At 36.4% G+C, this 26,295-nt stretch overlaps 1 protein-coding gene across 6 annotated transcripts in view; it reads left to right on the plus strand.

Annotated features, from left to right (window-relative positions):
- LOC120421685 (receptor expression-enhancing protein 1) overlaps positions 1 to 26,120 on the plus strand; it is a 49,419-nt gene extending 23,299 nt beyond the window's left edge. The window contains exons 2-8 of one of the 6 annotated variants that reach the window (XM_039584915.2): positions 3,162 to 3,234; positions 3,699 to 3,896; positions 3,968 to 4,081; positions 17,189 to 17,445; positions 17,513 to 17,636; positions 21,921 to 23,255; positions 24,899 to 26,120. In XM_039584915.2, coding sequence (XP_039440849.1) covers positions 3,162 to 3,234; positions 3,699 to 3,896; positions 3,968 to 4,081; positions 17,189 to 17,445; positions 17,513 to 17,636; positions 21,921 to 23,153 — 1,999 coding nt within the window. In that variant the 3' untranslated portion in view covers positions 23,154 to 23,255; positions 24,899 to 26,120. Of the gene's footprint in view, positions 1 to 3,161; positions 3,235 to 3,698; positions 3,897 to 3,967; positions 4,082 to 11,168; positions 12,036 to 12,108; positions 16,675 to 17,188; positions 17,446 to 17,512; positions 17,637 to 21,584; positions 21,718 to 21,920; positions 23,256 to 24,898 lie in introns of those variants that run through there. The other 5 variants (XM_039584921.2, XM_052707385.1, XM_039584920.2 and 2 more) reach the window with 5 other exon arrangements.
- Positions 26,121 to 26,295: the final 175 nt, after the last annotated feature.

A 26,295-nucleotide genomic window follows, 5' to 3' on the forward strand; every position in this document is an offset into this window, starting at 1 on the left:
TTATTCGAACACACTCGATTTTTTTTAATAATTTGCGATTAAGCTTTGAAAAATATTTGCAACAGCCTAATTTTCTATATGGGTATAAAACGAAGCGAAGGTTTGTAATGTTTATATGCATGTTTACATTTTTAGAGTTTTTTTTTGTAAATAATAAATTTTCACAAAATTCCGTATTTTTTAGAAAATACTAGAATTTTAATAATTTGCAATAAGGGGATCATCGAAGTGAAACTTTGTATGAATTTCCACTTCATTAGAGTTTTGTTTGTAAAATACTAAAATTTTCACAATACATACTATGGTCATGGCCAAGTCCGTCCAAGACGAGGGTACTAATACATACATACTAGGATGTAACAAAAATGACTTTTTGGCGGGCATTCAAGGGTTTGTTCCGGTGGGCATACTATGCCCAAATCCAAAATATGAGCTTGATTGGACGCAACAGGAGCTGGCACTTTGCATTTACATTTTAGATGGGATTTAACCCGTAAAAAAGATTTTTTCAAAAATGTCACTTTTCGAGGCATTTTGGCCACTGAAGCGTTTATTTTCAACATCATTGGCGTGTAGGCCAGATCCTTGCGCATCTTTTGGTATATATAATATTGAAATTTGGAGCACCCTTGGTACAGACCTTCAAAGTTTGGCATTTTTTTTCGAAAAATCGGCCCCGGAAAAAAAGATATGCGTCGCGCCTTGCGACGCCCGAGACGCCATTTGATTTTGCCGGGGCAGATTTTTCGAAAAAATGCCAAACTTTGAAGGTCTGTACCGAGCTCCAGGGTGCTCCAAATTTCAATGTAATATATACCAAAAGATGCGCATGGATCGCATGGCATACATGCCAATGATGTTGAAAATAATCGCTTCAGTGGCCAAAATGCCTCTAAAAGTGTTTTTTTACGGATCAAATCCCATTTAAAATTCAAATGCAAAGCTCATATTTTGGATTTGGGCTTAGTATGCCCACCGGAACAAACTCTTGAATGCCCGCCAAAAAGTCATTTTTGTTACACTCTAATACATACATACAAAATACTAAAATTTTCACAAAATAACGTATTTTATCAAAAATAATATAATTTTAATAGAAAAAAGGGTATTTAAAAAAAATAGTTGAGCATCTTACAATAAAAAAACTAAAATTAAGTGAAAATGCATTCAAAATATTGCTTCGCTTTCCTATTGCAGATTATGGAAATTTGATTATTTTTGAAAAAATACGATATTTTGTGAAAATTTGACTACATTTAAAAACGTATAAAATTCGTTTGATGCGATTATCGTTATTGTCAGACACTAAAATTGACAACCTTGTTTCTGAGATACACGAAGAATCGACGAAAATTAATTTCTCTAAGTGTCACCTAATTATCATGTGACTTACATCAGACAGTATCTCGAAAACTGTTGGTCCGATATTCAATGTTAAAAATTGAAACTTTTGCGAATGTTCTGATCTTTTCTATAAGATAATTTTAAAATTTTAATATCAGGCCCAATGGGTCATAAAATAGATACTTTTCCTTATTTCATTTTTTAGATTATAAAATATTTAAAATATTTTCATTGAAAAGATCAAAAATTTAGAATTCTGCTATTGTGATTTTTTTTCCTTTAAGTGATATAAAGTAATATAAAAAAGTCGCATTTTTTATTGTTTTCGAGTGCTTAATTTTTTCTGAAAAGTCCCAATCATAACCTAAAACTTTGCCGAAGACACCAAGTTAATCACAAAATCCCTTTTCAAGATATATAATTTCATACATTTACATAACCATTTTTGATAACTGACCCCAAAATTGTATGGAAAAACCATTGATGCAAAATGACTTCTTTCGACATCGGGAATGTTTGGACAAAGTTTCATCCAAATAAAAAAAAAAATACAAACAAAATTTGATTTGCGAAATCACAGCCAACTACACATTCGCCAACTATATGAAACAGTTTCTCATGAATGTTTCGAGTTTTTTTTCCAGATTTATAGAGTTTATATGTAATTTTCGCTATATTTTCCTCTAAAATTCTCAAGACAAAAAATATGTTTCTTAAAACGAGACTGTTTTAAGGACTATTTTGTTATTCGAATCTACACACAAAAAGCACATCTGGTTTGATGAATGATTCCGATCCCCTTTTCCACTTTGAGAATCCCTGCCCCTGGCGTAAAAAGAAGAACCAACACCAAACCTTAAATCGTTCAATCCTGTCGTAACCGAGTTGGGGGAAAATTAGCTCATGAATCGAATGTGTGTGCAGCAGCAGCAGCCGCCAGCAAGTTAGCTTCTATAAAAAAAATCATGTTGGCTGCATCTCGACGACGGAATCAAAGTGCAAGTGCGCTGCTGACTTGGCCCTAGCCAGTTAGTTGGGTAGAGCATTATTCACGAATTTCACTTTCATCGCTGCAGTTCGCTAGAGTGCAACTCGGATGGTTCTTGTGCAAATTTCGCTTGTTGGGAACTTGGTGATTAGTTTGGGGTTTAGTTTCTTTGAACTTTATGAGTGCTTTGCTTTTAGTGAATTCTAGAAAAGTCGTCCTAGAAGACGTTCAGTAGTGCTGAAGCTTTGTTGTGTGATTTTTTGCTTGTCAACCTGCGATTCTTCTAATGTCGTTACAATCTGTCATCTACCATGGATAGAAGACAGTACTACTACGACAACAACAATGTCGGTCATCTAATAAGCAAGTTTGAGGTACGAAACTATCCTAAAAATAGTCGAAGAATGGCCGAAACAGCGCCACCAGACTTTGATGAAGCAGAAGCAATGTACCTGCGAAGTCGCGGTCCACGGATGATGCCGGCCAATGGCCGAGATCGCGCCGTGTACCTAAACGATTCAGCTGTCTTTTATGACACTGCCGCCGAATATCGGCCCCGGTACAACCAGCACAACTACAATGGTTCGCTGTCCTCCCTGAATGAATCCGACTACGGCGGGTACGATTCGCCAGTCGTTGAAGATCCGACGCCAACCCTCGGTCCGGAACAGGTGGCTTCCGGTCTGTCCCGCTTTGGGATGGTGCTCCAGATGTTGTCGAAGATTCCATTCCCGCGCATGTCCGTCACCGGGATGGGCCTCTGCTCGCTCGCCGCAATCTTCATCTGTCCGCGGACGCTCGGTGCCAACGTTCTGTTTCCCGGTTTCAGACTGCTGTTCGGCACGCTCTACCCGGCGTACGCGTCCTACAAGGCGGTCCGGACCAAAAATGTCAAAGAATACGTAAGTACCGTCACGCTAGATTGAGGTTGGGGTGTGCATGGGGGAAAGGGAGGGGTTGCCCTAGATTTAAGAAGCAGATGTTTATATTACACTGATGACCGGGATAATCAAATCATGTAGGTTTGTTTTTGTATAGAGATTTTCATGATTTAAAACAAATGAATTGCTGAACTTTTCATAGAAATTGCTAACTACCTTAAAAATTCAAATTGCTGATTTGCCAACATTAGTACCCGATGGAACTACAAATCTTTTCCTAATATATTATTAAACTCTAAATAATTTATCTGATATCCCAAAATTTTCAATCATCCGTGTTATTGCTAAGTTCTCCCTAATTTCAGCATCCACTTGAACTTTCTAATTAAACCAATTTTCCTCTCATTTCTTTCCACACACACGCTCTCGTGGCCGCATTTTCCACGTAACCATTACAACATCACACCCTGGAAAACCCAATCCAGGTCAAATGGATGATGTACTGGATCGTGTTTGCGTTCTTCACCTGCATCGAAACGTTCACCGACATCCTGCTGTCGTGGTTCCCGTTCTACTACGAGATCAAGGTGATTCTGGTGCTGTGGCTGCTGTCACCGGCCACGCGGGGCAGTTCGACGCTGTACCGAAAGTTCGTCCACCCGATGCTGACGCGCCGGGAACAGGTTGGTTCCTTCGCTCTTGACTTGATTTTTTGATTAATGATTTTTTAAACGGTTTGTTTTGCTGGTTTTAGGAAATCGATGACTACATCAACCAAGCCAAAGAGAAGGGCTACACGGCTGTGCTGCAGCTTGGCTCGAAGGGAGTGAATTATGCCACCAACGTCATCATGCAGACTGCAATTAAGGTATGGGCAAATTTCGTTTTTTTAAATAATAACCGTTAAACTTAACTCTCTGGAAGCTGGCAGCACATCTCTCCATATCATCTCACACATGATTTGATTAATTCTTTGTTGAGTTTTGCTAACCAATCAGTTTTTCGGTTGTTCGCACTATCGATAGTTTGAGTTTAGTTGATTTTTTGGTTGAAATTTGACACTCGACGCAAGTCGGCTTGCAGCTGAATCATACTGAGCAATTCTCTAGAGACCTTTTGCCATTGTCTAACTCATTTTGCATCATTACTTCGTCCATACAAGTTAACATTAAATTTTGAAAGAAGCCTGCGATAATATCTTACACAAGTAATAAAAAAAAACAAGGATTTTTATCTATGAACAATTTTTCAAGCTTTTCCTAAGTTTCTCCGAATTATTTGCTAAACTCTGGAGTAAATAAGTTTTTAGTGAAAATAAAAATTGTTGACGCTTTCTGAGTGTAAAATAGCTTGAAAAAGGAAGAAATCTTGTTAAAAATTAATCTGTCGAATCTTTTTTAACCGACAACCAGAACTTAAAATGAATACAGAGTGGCATACTCGGTAATAAAAAGGGAGAAACTGAGAAATTTGGTTTTATCGGGAGAAAACCGTGGATATTTTTCCCTGATTATTTTGTCAGATTATTAAGGGGTTACATACATGTAGAAAATCACCAAATTTCATGTTACAGAAAATTTATTAAATCCACTAAAAAGATGATTTTCAGTCACTCCTGAAAGTTTCATGAAGATATTACGTGATTAAACTGAGTAAGAGACGATTTATGATCAACATTTTGCCATGCGCAAAGCGGACTGTCCAACTTTGTGAACGTTTTTCTCAAAACACCGAGTTGATTTACGGGTGCCACGATATCTCGAGATGGGATGGACCAAATTGGTTGAAATTCGAGGTGAAGACCCTCAAGACATATCCCGTGTGCTTGACGAAGCCCGATTTTGAAATTTTGCAGTTTCAAAAAATACAAAAATCGAAAACTGACGACTTTTTATATGAAAAACATATTAATATTTTTATCTCTTTTTTAAATAAACTTTTTGAAAATCGGCCTTCATCATGCACACGGGAATAGTTTGACGAGTCTTCACCAAAATTTTGAGCCGATTTGGTCAGATCAGTGTTGAGATATCGTGGCACCCGTTTTTTGAAACTGCTAACTTCAAATAGCTATATCTAGGCAACGATACAATCAAATGGCTTCAAATTTGTTTTGTTAGTAGATGAAAATGTATATTTTAATGCCTTGAAATTTTATGAATGCAAAAAATCGCATATTCGGAGATAAATTAGTGGGGTTAGTAAAATTTCACGATTTCGCGGACAGCGTGAAATCAGCGAAATATGTTTTTTTTCGCGAAATGTATGTCAAGTTGATATAAAGCATTTGAAGAAATGTTCAGATTTTTAAAGCTTTTTTTGTTTTGGAACTTAAAATGTCTTTATTGAACTTTCTTATAATAATTACATCTCATTTACATTCTAAGTGGTATGGCTAAATACTCGCCATCTTTATTGTATTTTTTGTTTCATTATTAACTGTTCACATTTATTTATTTACTTCAAATTGTTTTACATTTTTGCATATACATTTGGGTAAATTAAATATTTTTGAGTTTTTTTTTAGAAACTAACTAAATTTAGTAATTTTTTCATTCGCTGTATTAAACATTTAACTGCTATTTTATTTGAGGGCCTCGTGGCGCGGTGGTTAGCGGCTTCGGCTGCCGATCCCTAAGTTGCTATGGGGCGTGGGTTTGATTCCCGCCTTATCCTCCTGGCCTTCTATCGGATGGGGAAGTAAAACGTCGGTCCATTTGCGTTTTTCGGTATGTCTGATATTTGGCACCGTGAAAGAAGGGCTCTTCCCCGTCATTTTGCGGTATATACCGAAATATTTCGTCGGGGGGTCTAGTGCAACTTTTTTTTTTGAAGATTTTTTTTCGATTTTATGGGATATTTGTTCAAAAAAGTCACAGAAAATCGGTGCATTTATGTTGATATCATTAAAACTTCTTATGAATATGCCTTGGGGAGTTTTAACCAACTATATTTGACCAATATTTGACCTCCAATAAAAAAAATTCGAACCAAATTTACCAGATTTCTAGCTTTCTTTGAAATAACCCCAACATCCAAGCTGGAAACCTCGATACGACCGAAAGTAAATCTTTTCTTTGTACAATTTGTCATGAAATAACAGTAACACATTTTCCGGATAGAGATTTGAGCATTAAACAATGCAAAACATAGATTATTTATTTAATAAGCTGTTTATTACCCAATAGGTTCCGAAAATTATTTTTTCAATCCTCTGCCACATAACACCATTACATTTTAAAACATTTTAGAATCAATCACATTGTAGAAAACAGTTTTCTGAACAAGTTCCATAAAAAGGTATCACTTTTGGTTCAATACAGGCAGAGATATGCCCAATTTCCTGAAATAAATAGTGCCTTTCTCCAAAATTTCTTAATTTAATTACCTTTGCAACGATGGGCACTGCCTACTGAGTTTTGTAATGAATGCTATAGAATAATTTCATTAATTTCGTCAAAACTTGTTATAATTTTTACGTTTTAATAACATATAATCATCATAAAAAATATCTTAGTAGGCAGTGCCCATCATGTGAAAGGCAATTAAATTAAGAAAATTTTGGAGAAAGGCACTATTTATTTCAGGCAAATGGGCATATCTCTGCTTATATTGAACCAAAAGTGATACCTTTTTATGGCAGTTGTTCAGAAAACTGTTTTCTACAATGTGATTGATTCTAAAATGTTTTAAAATGTAATGGTGTTATGTGGCAGAGGATTGAAAAAATAATTTTCGGAACCTATTGGGTAATAAACAGCTTATTAACATTCCAACGCCCAAGGCTCCAAAAAAGTTGGAACGGTAAATTCAATCAAGATGATTCTTCTTTCCAGTGATTTGTTAGGGTGTCTAGATGATTCTAGAACTTTGCAGAAGTTAAATTGATCAAATCTGTAATTTTTGCGGTCAAAAACATCGTTCCAACTTTTTTTTTCGCTTGTAAAAAAAAATTCGCCAAAAAATCCGTGGAGGCAGTCTTTTTAAAAAAGGTGGAACGATGTTTTCGGTCGCAGAAATTACAGATTTGTTCAAATCAAGTTCTGCAAAATTTTAGGATCATCTAGACATTCTTACAAATCGCTGGAAACAAGAATTGTCCCGATTGGTTGAGTTATGTCCGAGAACCAGCGAGTTGAAGTTACCGTTCCACCTTTTTTGGGAGGCTTGGGCGTCCGTGTAAGTTGGACATGCGTTGGGCGTTCCAGTGTTAAATAAATAATCTATGTTTTGCATCGTTTAATGCTCAAATCTCTATCCGGGAAATGTGTTACTGTTATTTCATGACAAATTGTACAAAGAAAAGATTTACTTTCGGTCGTATCGAGGTTTCCAGTTTGGATATTGGGGTTATTTCAAAGAAAGCTAAAAATCTGGTGAATTTGGGTCGAATTTTTTTATTGGAGGTCAAATATTGGTCAAATATAGTTGGTTAGAATCCCCAAGGCATATTCATAAGAAGTTTGAATGATATCAACATGAATGCACCGATTTTCTGTGACTTTTTTGAACAAATATCCCATAAAATCGAAAAAAAAATCTTCAAAAAAAAAAGTTGCACTAGACCCCCCGACGGAATATTTCGGTATATACCGCAAAATGACGGGGAAGAGCCCTTCTTTCACGGTGCCAAATATCAGACATACCGAATTTTTTATCATTAGTTTGTTCTAAAAAATACACCGTGTATATTGCATATTGCAACGATTTTTAGACAATCGTGCAACTTGTGGAAAGCTCTATACAAAAGTGCACACCTTAAACTACAGCAGAAAAAAACTGTCTGCGACACACACCCTAGTTAGAAACTGTTCTAAAGTGTTAGAAAGCAGCAAAGCTCAGTCGAGACACGCACCACTCTAGGCGAGCGGGGGGGGGGGAGAAGGGGTAGGATTTCAAGTGTGCAAATATTTGGTGTGCAGTTATGATTTGCAAGGGTGGAGAATTTGGTGGAAAGTGTGCAATATTTTTGAAAGAAATTAAATGAGTCAAGCTATGTTTTATTCAAAATAAAATGAAGAGTATTTTTTATCGTAGGAATACCCTTTTAAAAACATCAAATTTTTTGGGCCTGTTTAATTTTTTCGATATTTGTTTATTTTGGTGGATGATTCCCGTGAAAGTTAAAAAATAATGTTTTCTTTTCTCACTTAGAATAAAAATTTCAATTTTGTTAAAAATTATATTATTTTTGCAACTTGCAACTTTTAAATTAAGTTTTTGAAAAGTGAGCTAAAACCCTTAAAAATATGTTTAATGGGCTAAATGTCGCAAAAAAATCAATTTATTTTACTCATTCAATTCTAGTCAACAAGATTGTTAAATCTTGCTTTGATATGAAATTCAATAAAATGTAAAATGAAGCAAATTAGCGAAAACATTTGGGTAATTCTCCGCCAACTCACACAGCAGTTGCCCCGACCCCTCTTCGATTTGCGTGAAACTTTGTCCTAAGGGGTAACTTTTGTCCCTGATCACGAATCCGAGGTCCGTTTTTTGATATCTCGTGACGGAGGGGCGGTACGACCCCTTCCATTTTTGAACATGCGAAAAAAGAGGTGTTTTACCATAATTTGCAGCCTGAAATGGTGATGAGATAGAAATTTGGTGTCAAAGGTACTTTTATGTAAAATTAGACTCCCGATTTGATGGCGTACTCAGAATTCCGAAAAAACGTATTTTTCATCGAGAAAAACACTAAAAAAGTTTTAAAAAGTCTCCCATTTTCCGTTACTCGACTGTAAAAATTTTTGGAACATGTCTTTTTATGGGAAATTTAATGTACTGTTCGAATCTACATTGACCCAGAAGGGTCATCTTTTCATTTACAACAAAATTTTTCATTTTAAAATTTCGTGTTTTTTTAACTTTGCAGGGTTGTTTTTAGAGTGTAACAATGTCCTACAAAGTTGTAGAGCAGACAATTACAAGAATTTTGATATATAGACATAAGGGGTTTGCTTATAAACATCACGAGTTATCGCGATTTTACGAAAAAAAGTTTTGAAAAAGTTGGTCGTCATCGATGATGGCCGTTCATGGTCACCCGCGACAGACACGGACGACGAAACAAAGAGAAACGCGAAAAGTTACTTTTTCAAAACTTTTTTTTCGTAAAATCGGGATAACTCGTGATGTTTATTAGCAAACCCCTTATGTCTATATATCAAAATTTTTGTAATTGTCTGCTCTACAACTTTGTAGAACATTGTTACACTCTAAAAAATAACCCAAAACTTTTTTTTCGTAAAATCGGGATAACTCGTGATGTTTATTAGCAAACCCCTTATGTCTATATATCAAAATTTTTGTAATTGTCTGCTCTACAACTTTGTAGAACATTGTTACACTCTAAAAAATAACCCTGCAAAGTTAGAAAAAACACGAAATTTTAAAATGAAAAATTTTGTTCCAAATGAAAAAATTACCCTTCGGGGTCAATGTAGATTCGAAAAGTACATTAAATTTCCCATAAAATGACATGTTCCAAATTTTTTTACAGTCGAGTAACGGAAAATGGGAGAATTTTCAAAACATTTTTAGTGTTTTTTTCGATGAAAAATACGTTTTTTCGGAATTCTGAGTACGCCATCAAATCGGGCGTCTAATTTTACATAAAAGTCCCTTTGACACCAAATTTCTATCTCATCACCGTTTCAGGCTGCAAATTATTGAAAAACACCTCTTTTTTCGCATGTTCAAAAATGAAAGGGGTCGTACCGCCCCTCCATCACGAGATATCAAAAAACGAACCTCGGATTCGTGATCAGGGACAAAAGTTACCCCTTAGGACAAAGTTTCACGCAAATCGAAGAGGGGTCGGGGCAACTTTTCCCGATTTCGTGTGAGTTGGTAGAGAATTACCCATTTTTGATTTATTAGTCGAATAGCAGTTCATTAAATGAGAATACCGAGACCGTGGTGCAGGGGTAAGCGTGATTGCCTCTCACCCAGTCGGCCTGGGTTCGATCCCAGAAGGTCCCGGTGGCAAATTTTTAGACTAGATTTGTCTGATCACGCCTTCCATCGGACGGGAAGTAAATGTTGGCCCCGGACTAATCTAAAAAAAAGAGTAGGTCGTTAGCTCAGTCCAGGTGTAGGAGTCGTCTCCCTGGGTCCTGCCTCGGTGGAGTCACTGGTAGGCAGTTGGACTAACAATCCAAAGGTCGTCAGTTCGAATCCCGGGGTGGATGAAAGCTCAGGTGTAAAAAGAGGCGAACTTAACAATTTCAGTAAAACATTAATTTTGAATGCGCTAAAAACGTTGAATTTTCTGGCCAATTCATGGCCATTTCCTAAAAATCTTAAGCAGAATGTTGATAATGTCTACAAAATACTACTATTTTGACACGATAATCTTTTCGCTCTCTGGCGAAAAGTTACGCTCCACACCAAAGAGTTGAAATTTTGTATGGAGAAAAAGCCATGCAGAGGAGTGGGAGAGTGAGGGAACATTCGTGAAATCTTCCGATCTTTTCGCAAACAATATTCAGAGATTCGAAATTTAAAACTCTAAAAGTCACCTTTGGGGACCATCCAAAAACCACGTATACACTTTGGGAGGAGGGTGGAGGGAGTATGGTGATTGTCCACGTGGTTTGTGGATGGTCCCTTTGTATAAACCATCCTCAGAATTGATTATAAATTGTATGGACAAAGTTATGTAAAATTACTAGGTCTAGGTCTAGGTCTTAAAAAAAGTACCCAGAAGTATTATCCAAAACAAATACTAAAGTTAAAATTGATTTTGACATCTCAGAGAATTGCTCAGTTAGAAAAACAGCCCAAAAACCGTAACCAGGACCGCACCAGCCAACCCACATTGGAATTTTGTATTTCTTTTCTGTTTCGTTTCATTTCGCCTTACTAAAACCCGTTGTAACACACCTGCGCCAAAAAATCAAAACCCCCTAAACTGAACTGAACAAAACCGCAAACGCGCCCCCAAAATTCAGGCTTTTAACGCACCGGTGCTACCTGGCAGCATGATCCGCCACAGCCAATCGGACGACGCACTCGCTTCCGCTATTCATGCAAAGCGCACGCACTCCCTTGGGGACGAAACCGACGGGAACGACAACTCGTTGGGAGGTAGACTAGCGACGACGACGACGACGTCTCAGGTTGACGCTTCGTCGTCGCGTAATTCTCGCGTGACGCGATCCCAGTCGGTTGATTCGGCGCTGAGTAAGGTCGGTCGCTCCCAGCAGCAGCCGCTCAACCAAAGCATCATCTACGAGATGGACTCCGAGGAGGAGGACCATCTGCTAATGGCGGCCCAGAACACAACGGCCGGGGATCACCTTATTATCCCGGAAGCGATGGACTTTGAGAAGGAGAGTTCGGCGGAGCTCGAGGAAGGATCGGCTCGGGCTAGGGCGGCCACGCAGAAGCGGAAAACTGCGGCAACGACCACGACTGGGGTGACTCGCGGAAGGAAGGCTAGTTCGACGAGTACTGGATCGACTGCGGCGGCGGCCAAAACGACAGCCGCGCGTGGACGCAAGAAACTCCGAAAGGACTCGGAATCGATGGAAGTGGAAATCGACTAGGACACTTGCTTTCATTTTAAGTTTTTATTTTATTATAATTTTTAGCTCGTATTTTACAACTCAAGTGCTCAAATTCGTGTTTATTTCTAAGACATCTTTTCAAACGGAACTGATTAGATATTTGTTACTTACCCTGCGACTGCGTTTACTAACGACAAATGGTTAGGTTAATTTTACACACAAGTCAACCTTGCTACTCTCCCTCAAAAACCGTTTACGGGACCTCTCTCTAGGAGTAGTAGTTGCTTTAACCACGATTGTTCAAATTAGGTAATCTTCCCGAGCGTGTAGCGTGTTTGCCATCTTAATCGAACTTCCGTGTTTTTCTTCGACCATATTCCAGCACAATCAGTTAGAGCAGTGATCCGTCGTTCCCATTCTTCCGGCATGATTGAAGGAGGGACAGAGAACCAGAGAACACAAAGATCTCGGGGCCAAGACCAAACTTGTAGACATTTACGAAGCATTTGATTTTTATTTTGGAAATACACAAACCTATGGAAGCTCAAATCGTTAAATATTATAACACTAGAAATACCTCCCCACAGCAATGTGCGTTAGAATAAAAGTAACAGCAGCCTAAAATTGTAACCTCTTGTTCAAAATTTTAGCATGTAAGGGTGATTGCTTGATGAATCTCAGAATGTTATTCCTTCGAAAGGTGACTTTAATGTTTTCTTCTGAATTCCTTGAATTCAATTATACATTATTCCAAGTTGAAAGTTACACGGCGAGGGGAACGCTCTTTTCTGGAAAATGATGCAATTATTTTGCAGTTTCAACCGTTAACATTCTGCTGGATTATATAAAATTACAGATTGATTTTTTTCACATTTTCAGCTAGATTTACCAATAATACATTGTTAGCAAAACTATCAAAAACTCGGCGGCATTAATTCTTTGGCTTTTTAAAAAAATATAATTACTGGTTGACGAAATGCAGACAACCAACGACGACAACTAAAGAACAAATAACTGAAACTACCAGCAGATCATCAAAATAAGCACCAGGTTCGTTTTCCAAAACATTTTTTAATTTTAGATAATCGAATAATGTGCAACCCCATAAAAGTCAAATTTAAGTAGTTGATTGTTTGTTATCCATGTCAAATACAGTTAAACCTTGCATAGTGCGCAGGCGTTACGCTTTGTTTTTCTTCGATTACTTTGAAACGACATTATATTTTTGCAATCTTTTGAAGGTAATTGCAGATTGGACGAGACGAACAAATTGCTTCAAAAAGATCGCAAAAATATTATGCCGCGTTTGAGAAATTGACGAGATACAAAGCATAACGCCTGTGCACTATGCGAGGTTTGACTGTACACACAAAAAAATATTTCCGAATGTTACATCATTTATGATGTAACACTTTTGCACGTCATTAAACATTTAAATTTAAATGCAATTTGATGTAAATTTGCAGCAAATTATACGTAAAAACATGATTTTACGTGTGATTCAACCGTTTACGTCGAATCTCAAGTTTACATGAACTGAGTTCACATGTGATTCATTTTTTCCGTGTCGAGTAAATTCACACATATTTTTTTCTGTGTACATTATGGTGATAATAAACAAAATCGACCTCAGGGATACCCCTTTGGATTTTTAGGAATCTTGCATGAAAAAACAATCAAAAGGAATTTTATTTTTATTTTTTTTGTTCTTTTATACACAGTAAAAAATTGTGTAAATTTCGAAACATTAATATCTGAAGGTTGAATTTTACATCTTTTATGATGTAATTTTACTTCAATTTAGACTGAAAAAGTGTCATTACACCAGAAAAGTGGTAAAATAACCTATTTTCAGAGGTAAAATTATACATTTTTTGTGACATAAATGACCTTCCCAGATAACTCTATCTTACTCTGTGGTAATATTACCATGTTTTTTTTACTGTGTATGTTGGTGTCTTTGGGCATTGAAAAACTCGTCTTTTGAAACGTGTCGCTTGCTTATTTTTATTCAAAAGTTACAAAATTTTTTACATGTATTATAAGCTTATTTCAAATGTTTATATCTTATTGAGGGATAATCCGCGGTGCAGTCAAGACTCGATTATAAAAAGTTTTGATTATCCGAAGGTTTGTATGGGAATTCGGAAAATGGAATCACGAACAAAAAAATCGCAAATTTTCTATTTTCGTACTTTTAACTTCAAGTTCGAGTTCTGAGACCCCATTTTAGTTAAATTTTAATGGTTGATTGCCTATTAAGTTTAAACCGCCAGTTTGGCTTCCATTTTGCACAGCAAAAAAATGTGTAAATTTGGAAGGTTTAATTTTAGAAGGTTTAATATTACCTCTTTTATGATGTAATTTTACCTCAATTTAGACTGAAAAAGCGACATTACACCAGAATAGTTGTAAAATTACACATTTTCAGAGGTAAAATTATCATAAAAAAATTACAGTGAAAAATACATTTTTTTGTGGTTCGATTATTCGAAGTTTTGATTATCTGAAGTGAAATTTTGCCAAGGCCTTCGGATAATTGAGTCTGGACTGTATTCGTAGTGTACACAGCAAAAAAGGTAGTAAAATGCCTGCATGTAATGAAGGGGCATGTAAAAAAATATATGTGATATTACACGGTTTTTGCAGTACTCCCCTTCGCTATTTTTCCTAACACCATTTACACCCAATTTGTGTAATAATCACTGCATAATCCTTTAGAGTGTTGTTGATGGCGAAATGTCATAACAGTCAGTTTCGTCTTCGCAAGTTCGCGCACACCCGACAATTTTTTCGTTTTCAAACAGAATCGGTTCCAAAAACACCTCTGTTTGTGATTAACTTGTCGCAGCAACTGGACATTGTCCCGGGCGGGCGTCCAACTCCTGCTCAAGTGGAACCGTAGTCATTCCGATGTTGGCGGAAGTAAACAAAAAAGTGAGGAGATTTCCAGCTCCAGTTCTGGCAGAGGAAGCGGCTGCACTAAGCTAAACTCCGGCGCAAAAAAAGCGGTCTCGATCGGCCTCCGCCTCTTTCGACCTCGAGCACCTGCAGCGTCACCGGAAATTGCAGAAACTCGCACAAACAGCAAACACGGATGACGTCCAAGGACGAGGAGTAAGTTTGATTGAGAAATGATTTCGTGTGATAATATGAAAACTAATATTTTATTTTTTGCATGAACGTCATCTACGTAGAGAACGCGACCAGTTGGTGCAGATCGGAAGTGTGCCGAAGGTGATTACGCGGCAGTCAAGTCCCCGCCGCAGATCACCACCCGAAGGTAACACAGACGGCATCGGCATTGGCGGTGGAGGTGGAAGTATGAGCACGGACACGATCCTCGATCTGTTCATAACTCGATAATCTTCCTGGCCGGGTGCTCCTGATCAGTTACGACTCGGAACTATTTGCTGCAACGTCACCTGTTCATTCACTTGGGCCGTGTGGCCTGACCTGCTCCCTGTGTTTCTGTACCGACTGCGGCAAGGTTCACGTTTGCAAGCTGGAGCGAACCTATCCAACAGCTGAGAAAATCACATTGCGAGGCGTTGATCACTGGCAACCAGACCCAGCCAAGTTCGAGCTGCTGTACAAGATGGCCATCGACATTGTTCCCTTGACCAAGTTCATTTCGCGCAAACATCAAATTGAGGAGCATCACAAACAAAACAATAACTGACAGTCTTTTACCAGGTATCAACATATTGTATTTGTAATTTTTCTGGTTGAATGATGAAATATAACATTTTTCGGAAAAACTTGGTGTTTATTATTTGACATTTAACTTCTGAAGTAACCAATTCGATATCTATCCAGGAGGGAAAATAATAATCTGTGTAATATTACACGTTTAAAGGGGTACACGCAGGAATGTAATTTTAAGTGTTTATTTTGACCAAGGTGATGTGCATGCTTTTGCATGCGATTTTACCATCGGATTTTTTGCTGTGTAGGTCATAAGATCCGGACTTTTCAGGAAGAATAGGTTCACGGAAAAAATCCTGATTGTTTTATTTGATGAAAACTTTAATTCCGCCAATTCGTATAATTAAATTTCGTTTTTTTATTATGTAGAGTTTAGGATGGTGCAAATTTGATACCAGACATATGAAATTTTGGAAAATATTGACTGTTAAAAAAACAAAAATCGGAAACTATTTTTTTTGATAAACTTCACTGTTTTTAATTATCGGCAAATTTTTCTCCCAATTTGGAAGAATAGTCAATGATATGTTTTAATGAATGCAGCGATGGAATAATCATCATCAAAAGAAAATCTCTGAACGTTCAACAAGAGAAAAAAATCCAAAGGGAGCATGGCTCTCCTCTCTCGCACAAGAAAGATCGGTAAAAAGAATAAAAAAAACCTCATCTTGATTATTCGGCGGAACATCTTTTTCACTTCTACACTTGCAAGTGTAACGTCATACGTCGAAAAATGACTTGTCACATTTTGTAGATGGGCAATGTGTGTAAACAAAGTGAAATAATTATTATTAAGTGGTGCTGACAAGGAAATTCACAAAAAATAATCAGCAGATTGATTTTCTTGGAGAATTTCGGGAGCGATTTTCTTTTGCGTGATTTGCCTACTCAGAGACATCGATTTCTTGAAAAGACTAACGAAAAGAAAAGGATTCTGGGATTTGTCGAGCAACCATAAACAACAAAAACACTTAGTAATAATTAGTGAAGAAAAGGCGAAGAAAATCACAACGGTGTTAATTATGAACGAGATTTTTAAATGAAGATTCTAGCTGTTCTTAATTGACAAAATCATAGAAGAAAACTAGTGAATCACGAGATTTAAGTTTACTAAGAACCTTTCCAATAGAATACTACATAAACATCTCCTACGCGGCTGTTCGTTCACCTATAAAAAAACCCTTCCCCTCAATTGGACGACCAATATGATAAGAAAGCAAATAAATTGTTTAAAACGTGATTGGAGTTTTGTTTAATTTTTCATTTTCTCAAAAAGAATAACCCGCTTCTGCTCACGCGAAGGCTTTACCACCACAAATAGCACATTCATTGCAGTTTTTTGTTGTGACCACTGACTGTTTCTCTTTCTTTTCTAATTTGGATGGTATGTATTACTTATTTTTTAATGTTATTTTTTCACTAAATCATGTTTCCTATCTATCTTCATCACTCACTACCACACACCGATCATAACGATTTTTTTGTTCATTAAATTCCACCTTGAGCTAATTGTGATATTTGAACAATAATAATTTGGTTATGAATTTGTGGTGGTATTAAATTCAAAAAAACATTCAGAAAAAGTCAATTGCTCAATGTGACAGACACCGTCCACTATATTTTGCAGTAGTGTTTCTTCAAAGATCATGTTCTACGTTTTCTTTTTATTTTCTTTCAATTGCGTCCACTGTCATGCTCACGTGTGCCCCTTTGTCCACGTGCCCCCCCTTGCCCCTTCTGCCTTGTACGAATAGGGTGGTGGCGGTTTGGTGCAGACGCTGCGCAAAAGCTACAGCCTGAGCGACCTCTCGGAACCGGATACGCAGCGCACCCAGGACGAGGTCGACGAAATGTGCGCGGGAGGCATGGGCATCGGCATGGGTGGCCACCAGCCGCGCGTGCTGCGCTCCAAGAGTGCCCGGTCCTCCTCCGGTGGGCGCCTCGTCGAAATGTACTTCCCAGAGGTGGAGTTGGCTGGGACACCACACCGCAACGCACCACCACCGTATAAGTAGGTCTTTCCCCACTCTTGCCGAGAAATTATTTAATAAACGTTTTTTTTTGTATCTTGATTTTAGCTATATTCGATCGTCCGACGATATCAGTTCCGGATACTCGAGTGCCGAACCCGGGCTCAGTCGAACGGCCTCGATGAGCAACACGGCCGCCGTTAGGCCCAGGGTTAAGTCCAAGACACGTGAGGTAAGCTGATACTAGTTTGACTATGTTATATTACAGTTTCTTCTAGTTTGGAATTTGGTTCTAGAACATTTGCGATTTAGTTCTAATGGTTTTGGCTTGATGCGGTTAGAAATTGATAATCAGTAAAATTTTGTTATCCCGTTTTATTTACAATTATCCACATTTGATAATATGGAAAATTATCTATAAACAGCTTTTCTTGTATGCTGAATGTAAAGAAAATGTCTTAAACAGATATTATAAGTTACATCGAAGAGACGTTTAAAAAGATTGTTGTTGCATAGTTCAACCTCTAAGTTGAAAAATAAATAGTTTAAATAGTTTAAATGTTGTTTCTATGAAACAAAAATATTACAATTTAGAACAGTTTCCATGCAATCTTCATGCCAAAAGAAGCCATATTGCTAGACCATCCAATTTACCGTTCCGAGAAAAAAATCCCGTGATTTCCCGTAAAAAAGTGTGTCTCGTTTCCCAAATTCATACGGAAGTATACATTCTTTCAACTTTTTGACACCAAGGTTTTTAAAATGTATTTAAAAAATATAATATAAAAAAATCTATTTGATTTCATTCCCTTCAATTCTTATTGAATTTATAATCTCTTCTGTCAATTTGCATAAACTTAATATCTCGTCGCTGTCGTGCTAACTTATCGTTCGTGCATTTTGGGCCAAATTGAGTTAAGAACGCCCTTTTGTGCAGCTCACGCATTCGGATCTGGGAATAGCTCTTGCCATTTTTTTAGCAATAGAAATAACGTTATTATGGTAAAAAAATAAACTATTAAATTTTTGGTAAGCTTTTACAAATTACAAGATGTTGCATAATTCAAAAAATATAAAAATTTAAATAACATGGCTAGGTTTCAACACTTGGATAAAAGAAGTTTTTTAATTTTTTTTTACACGCATCCTGTCGCTTTCTATTAATTAATTTTCAAAATATCGATGTATTGACGGAACATTTTTTTTCGCGAAAAAAAAACTGTTTGTGGGACTGTACCCTGATATTTCATGAAAATTTAGAATGTTTTCAAAAGAGTTCAAACATGCTAATATGATTATAAACGCAGGAAAATGCAATTTAACTGATTTTCGGTTGATAATACTTGAATTTTCATTAAAATTTTGAAGTTTTTCGAAAAAAAAAAAAAAAATTATTGCCCCCTGATTATTCAGGCCGACTTTGACGGGGGGAAGGGGTGTTGGTAGGCATATGAATATTCGAAAACCAGTATCTTGAGAAGAGATTTTCTGATTGATTTTGTGTTTTTGGAAAAGTTGCAGATAATGATTAGAATTTAACAAAACAAAGTATGTATAAAATGGCATATTTTGGTGTGAAATCAAATATATATATTAATTTGAAATAATTACGGTTTTTGAAAAAAAAAATCTATTCAAACAAAGTAGAAAAGGTATTTGTTCTATGTAGTTTTTTTTCTAAATTCCATTATAACCGTAAACATTGCTGAAGGCACCAAATCAACGAAAAAATCCCTTTTAAAAATACAGTTCTCGAATATTCACATGACCATTTTCTATGGAAAGCCCCTTAATATTAATGAAAAACAAATGTGTGTGTGTGTGTGTGGTCCAATCCAATACCCGCTAACCGGTAGCGAAATTATGGGAAAGTATAATTTGTATCAGACTTTGTATATGCCGAATGCTGATACAACTTATCTCAGTCCCGGGTATTAGGTGGTGATAGCCCTCGCGCTGCTTCCAACGACCCATTTCAGAATGGCAGAGATCCTAGCGGCCCAATTCCAAGGTCGTTGGGCATTGTCCGGCCCCGCCTTAACATAGAAGCAAGCACCAGACGGATCCTTGATCTATCTTAAGACTCCCAATCCCTTCAGGCAAATCAGGGATCAGAGCGTATTTAATATGAGAAGAATACAACATGTTTAATAACCTTCAGATGGCCGACTGGTTAGAGTCCCAGACCATCAATCCAGAGGTGTGAGTTCAAATCCCACCTGGTTCAGTTTCGTTTTTGTTCCAATTCCTGATTCCAAATTTCAAAGGTACCGACCGGGATTTGATCCCTGAACCTTCTGCTTGTGAGGCAGAAGACGTAACCAATATAATATTAATGAAAAACAAATGATGCAAAATGGCTTCTTTTTTTCAGAGATAATAAATGTATAAACAAAGTTTCATCCGAATTAAAAAAATAATAATTTAAATATTTACCTCGAAAACATTGGCAAAATTCTGTAAAACAACTGTGTTGCAGACTTTTTTCAAGAATAGGATTTTAAATTATTTTAAGTATTCGTTTCATTTTTTTAAAGGAAAGTAATGGTTAATTCAATATTGACACCACTTTTTAATACTTTAAGGCAATTCAAATTTATATATTGAATTGGCAATATATTGTTGCCCAAAAGAGCCATCTCAAACTTTTGTCAAAATTTTCTCCATCAGAGTAGGGTGTCCCAAAAATACACGATGTTGCGGAAATCTTCGGGCTCACTAGGATTTCGATAGGTTTTTGACTCAGGATGTTCCCAAAAATCTTTTAGAACTAGCGCTTTGCGATTTATGCAAAAAAAATGCCTGTTTTATGGAAAATAAACACATTCAAATATTAGTTCGAATTGCCCGGTTTATCACTTCACTGTATCGATGCCTCTGTGCTCTATTGTACTAAACTTGTTGGTTTTCCTATCTATTTAGCATAAGAGAGGCTTCGATATACTGATCAAGCAAGTCGTAATTTCTCTAAAAACTAGCAACAAAAATCAATAGCATAATCTTGTGGAAAATTTCGCGCTGAACATGTTTGCTTTTCGAAAATTTGTTTCTATCACTTCAAGGCCAAGATATACTTTAATTTTAGTAATATTAAATTGCGTGATTTTCAACATTTCCCATGAACCCTTTTTTTTCGTTTCGTTTCAGCTACTCTCTGGCTGTCAGTTTCAGTCGACTCTCTGGCTGTCGATCTTCTCGATATCAATAATTCTCCATCTATCGATGAATTCTGCAGTCCCTTCAATCTGCATACTTTAATTATCTTCATTCCTCGATATTTTCCCTTGTTTGAAGGATCTCTTCCTCGACGGTCCCTTGGATTCTATTTGCCTTAGAAATCTCTTCCGGTTGTCAATAATTTTACTTTCTCATGGCTTGCAAAGACATTTTTCTTGGCAAAAAGGAGCTTTGAAGGGTGTTTAGTTTGTTTTTGTTTGATGGACGTTGCCATGATTCTCTCCCACAGCTGGGTATCAAGAAAAAAAATATTTTCAATCGAGTCTTCATTTTGCATCGTTCTGTGACCTGATGATTCTCTTTCTCGACGGTCCCTTGGATATTGACAACCAGAGAGTCGACTGTATTTCGAAACCTTTTTCACAGTTTTCATTGCAGCAATTTACATGCATTTCAAATGGACACACCATTTCTATATTTTAATTTCTATAAAAACCGTAAATTTTTCTGAAAATCACAAATCGCGAGTTCTAAAAGATTTTTGGGAATTTTTCTTTGTATGAGAACATTTTTTCCTGAGCCAAAAACTTTATAAATTCAGGTGAGCCCGAATGTATCCGATACAACGTGTTTTTTTTTGGGAAATCCTAAATAGAAAAATGGATTTAAAGTCGTAAGAATCACGTCATTTCCGAATTTAAAAAAAAATGTTAGGAGGTGAGCAGCATTGCACAGATGTTTGTATAGAAAACTATTTGTAAACATTACTTTGATTTAATACAATTTTAGGCTTCCAAAGCTTAAATAAAACAATATGGCTTTTAAATAATATTTTATAACACTTTTTCGAAAGGTTCTATTAACAAAAAAACCCGTAGTTAATGAAACTTTTTGGAAGTATTATAGATTTATCATAAGGTTTCATAGATGCTTTATAATTTTTGCAAAATTCCTTCTATTTAAGTTATTAACTTTTAATTTATTCATTGTTTTCCATTATAAGCCCAATCCTTTGATCCGCCAAAGTGAACCCTCCCCTCGAAGAATGAACCAACCTTATTTGCCTTACGGAACTCGTCCCCACTACTAAGAAGGACCTCGCTGAACAGGGGATTCAATTCTATTCCTAGAAATAGGTATCTGATGCATGCAATCGTTTCTTTTCTGTCCAAAATCGCTGCCAATAAAATATAAGTTTAATTCCGTATCAAGCCTAAACCATTCCTGTAAATACACCGCGCAAATAGATAGTCTCACAGTTTAGTTCTCTCTTGCACCAACGGTCTTATTTTTTTTCGTTATTTTATTTCACTCCCTCCTCCGAAAACTCGAAAAAAAGGATGACGACGACGTCGACGAAGTGTTCTATGACGGCCGCGACGTGGACCGCTTCTACGGCAATGGTTCCTCCGCCCAGTATTCCCCCGCTCCGTCCGCCATGCTGTACGAACTTCCCCCGAGTCCTCTCCCAGCCATAACCCAGGCTCCGGCCTTTGTCCCCGAACCGCGGCACAGTGCCCCGGTTTACGCTCAGTCTCCGTCGGGGGCGGGTGCGACGATTCCACCGGAAATGGATCAAAAGTACGAACAGTTTCTACGGTGGATGGAGTCGCAAAAGACGGCGGTGGAGGTTGATCCGGCGAGTACGGAAATTCCGAAGGTTGAGCAAGTGCAAGTCAGCGCAAGTCCGGAACCGGTCGTTGAGGGTCCTTTTTTAGACAAAGGCCTGCTTGACGAGAAGGAGGAATTCCGGATAGAGACTCCGCCGATGATGACGCCGGTTCCGGAGGAGCAGGAACAGTCCGAGAGGAGCTTTGTTGAAGATGAGTTCCGGGATACGATTTCCGTTTCGAGCGGAGAAGACGAGTTCTTGGAGGTTGAGGCTGATGAGGAAGTTGCTGAAGCAGTAGTTGATGAAGTCAGTGAAGTTCCATCAGTGATTGAGGCTATTGTTGAGGAGAAACAGGAAGCTTCTGTCGAGGAATCAATTCCTTTCATGGACGATAAAGATACTCCGGAAACTGTTCCGGAATCGGTTGCGATGATTCCTGAATCCGTCCCAGAGATTGTCATGGAAAGCAATACTTCAACAGAATCTAACAATAAGCAAGACATCATCACAGATCTTCCAACTCCGGAAGCTTCTCAATCTCCATCGGACAACCTCAACCAGTTGAATGTCTCAGTTTCCAACCTTACTTCGTCAACCTCTTCCTTGGCCACTTCCGAAGCCAGCAGCCACCACGATGAGTCTTACCCCAAGAAGGCTCTTTCTCACGGTAAACGCAAAGCACCTCCCGTTCCGACTCCAGCTACAACTCCGGAACCTACCGTGCCAGCTCCTTCAGCAGTTCCAAAACCGCCGGAACGAGTCCACAAACCAGCCGTTCCTCCACCACCGGTTCCCAAGAAATCGCCCGCCCTCCCAGAATCTTCTCAAAAACCAAAGTCCAAAAAGCTGATGAGTTCCATCACGGGAATGTTCAAGCACGACAGTCCGTCCTCCGCCTCCGGATCTGGCCCGAAACGGCCAGCCGAAGATCCCACCCTACCCCGGGAGACGGAGATCTGAGCTTTCTTCCCCTTGCTTTGAGTCCCTCTGAACCATTGTCGGGCATGTCACATAAAATAGTGCACACACAAAATCGACTTTTGGGAGAATTGTGCTTCAGTTGTACGTAATATTTTGATTTGTTTTGTTTTGTGTTTGTTTTTTTCAATCTGTTTTCGTACTTTCAAAAAATTATAGTTAAATTGTGAAAAGGTTTTTCTTAATTAAAGATTTTGCAAATTATGGAGTCTAAAAAAAACTAAAAACTAAAAACTAAAAACTAAAAACTAAAAACTAAAAACTAAAAACTAAAAACTAAAAACTAAAAACTAAAAACTAAAAACTAAAAACTAAAAACTAAAAACTAAAAACTAAAAACTAAAAACTAAAAACTAAAATCTAAAAACTAAAAACTAAAAACTAAAAACTAAAAACTAAAAACTAAAAACTAAAAACTAAAAACTAAAAACTAAAAACTAAAAACTAAAAACTAAAAACTAAAAACTAAAAACTAAAAACTAAAAACTAAAAACTAAAAACTAAAAACTAAAAACTAAAAACTAAAAACTAAAAACTAAAAACTAAAAACTAAAAACTAAAAACTAAAAACTAAAAACTAAAAACTAAAAACTAAAAACTAAAAACTAAAAACTAAAAACTAAAAACTAAAAACTAAAAACTAAAAACTAAAAACTAAAAACTAAAAACTAAAAACTAAAAACTAAAAACTAAAAACTAAAAACTAAAAACTAAAAACAAAAAACAAAAAACAAAAAACAAAAAACTAAAAACTAAAAACTAAAAACTAAAAACTAAAAACTAAAAACTAAAAACTAAAAACAAAAAACTAAAAACTAAAAACTAAAAACAAAAAACTAAAAACTAAAAACTAAAAACTAAAAACTAAAAACTAAAAACTAAAAACTAAAAACTAAAAACTAAAAACTAAAAACTAAAAACTAAAAACTAAAAACTAAAAACTAAAAACTAAAAACTATAAACTAAAAACCAAAAAAGAGACAAAAAAGACAAAAAAGACAAAAAAGACAAAAAAGACAAAAAAGACAAAAAAGACAAAAAAGACAAAAAAGACAAAAAATACAAAAAAGACAAAAAAGACAAAAAAGACAAAAAAGACAAAAAAGACAAAAAAGACAAAAAAGACAAAAAAGACAAAAAAGACAAAAAAGACAAAAAAGACAAAAAAGACAAAAAAGACAAAAAAGACAAAAAAGACAAAAAAGACAAAAAAGACAAAAAAGACAAAAAAGACAAAAAGACAAAAAAGACAAAAAAGACAAAAAAGACAAAAAAGACAAAAAGACAAAAAAGACAAAAAAGACAAAAAAGACAAAAAAAAATCAAAAAAGACAAAAAGACAAAAAGACAAAAATCTTTTTCAAGTGGATTGACTAGTTTGCAAGTACGAAAATAGATTAGTTGCATTTTGTATTGATTAGTTTGTAGTTTTGCTGGAAAATGTTTTGTTCTTCCGTTTCATACCATTTCGTTCGACATTTTGTGAATAATCTCATATTTTTCATTGAAATGAAAAGTTTCCTCTCTCAATTTTTATTTCGTGTTTAGCTGATTTCGTTAAAATGTTTTATCCGCTTGAATTTAAAAAAGTGTTTGCTTCTAAACTGTCCATGAAAGAACAATTTAGTTTGAGAAACGTTTGCTAACACTTTGATCATTCGTTTACTAACTTTTAATGCTTGCAATTGAAAATAAAATTTAATCGCAAGAAATTTTCAACTTTCCAGGATAAAATGTCTGCTAGCTGCACCACATTACCTCGTTCCAAAAAGGCGGAAAAGGTCATCAAAACACGCTCGAAGACGGAAAAGTAAACAACAAGAATTACTTTTCCCCCTATTTAAAGAAAAAAGAGACAGACTCTAAATTTTCAACATTTAGTTCCACGCTTTAGTTGATGGTTTTACGACAATTTTTTTAAATAATCTCGAATGGTGCTTCTAAAAAAGTGAAATAAAGTGTTAAAATTCGAGCAAGGAGCACACAGGCAAACAAGAGAGCTTAAAGGCGCCACAAGCAAATGACATTGCTTTTGATCTAAGAAGACAACATATAATACTTTTAAATTCACCCAACTTGCTGACAAGCAGAGAGTTAAAGTCGATGGAAACTTTAATCATCTATTGAAAACAAAAAAAAACCAATAAATACCCAAAATGGAAGCATTTATTGAACGTAGAGCAGAACCCGATTAAAATACCAGTTTAGTGAGTAAGGAATGCCAAACTATGAAGAAAAAAACAGCGAGAGGATTAATAAATTACTGACCCCTAGCGAAAGAAAAAGAGGAACTGACTAGGGAAGTTTTATCTCTAAAGAAACGTAAACAGTTACGAGAACAACCTCCGTTTTTGTGATCTCCTTTTTAGTCTCATTGTCTCATTGTATTTACTTGTTTTGAGCACTTTCTTGCTTTCTAGGTTTCAACAAGTCCAAAAATGAATTTGCCACGCGTAGGATTGTTTAGCAACTTTAAATATCATACTGTAAATACACACACACACATAGTGGAAATTGCGAAAAACATAATTGTTGTGTATGCTTAAGAAAATTTATTTAGACTTAGAAGATTATTTCGACAGAAAATATTACGCGCACGAACTCCTCATTAAACTTATGAATGCATGTTGATTGATGTTTAGAAAAATGTAGCACAACATTGTGAATGTTACGGACGAAGATAGGTTTGCAATGGTCATATTTAGGCTTTATTTTGATACTTTCGAATCACACGACATATCTTCGACTATTTAAAGATGACATTAGGAGGAAAAAAACTTAGTTTAACCAATCAATAAGAACAGAAGGCAGCATAGATAAAATCAATTGTTAAACGTCATAAGAAAAAAAAGATATAAACACCACAACCAGAAAAAAAAAACACAATTCAAAGCACCATTTGAATCCCAACAATCGTCACATTTCCCAGTTGAGACAGCTGCAACACTTCAGAGGCAGCTTCAGTTGCGTAAAGACTATAAAAGTTTGCTCAAAAAGCCCAGTTGCAGTGAATCATTTGAAATATGATGATTACGAGAAAATACATAACACTTGAGGAACCCTCTTTTACTCTGCAAACTCATACGCTAGGTTTAATTTAGTGTACAATGAACGTTCTGAGTTT

Source organism: Culex pipiens, chromosome 2 (genome assembly GCF_016801865.2).
Source record: "Culex pipiens pallens isolate TS chromosome 2, TS_CPP_V2, whole genome shotgun sequence".
In the NCBI taxonomy this organism is placed as follows: Eukaryota; Metazoa; Arthropoda; class Insecta; order Diptera; family Culicidae; genus Culex; species Culex pipiens.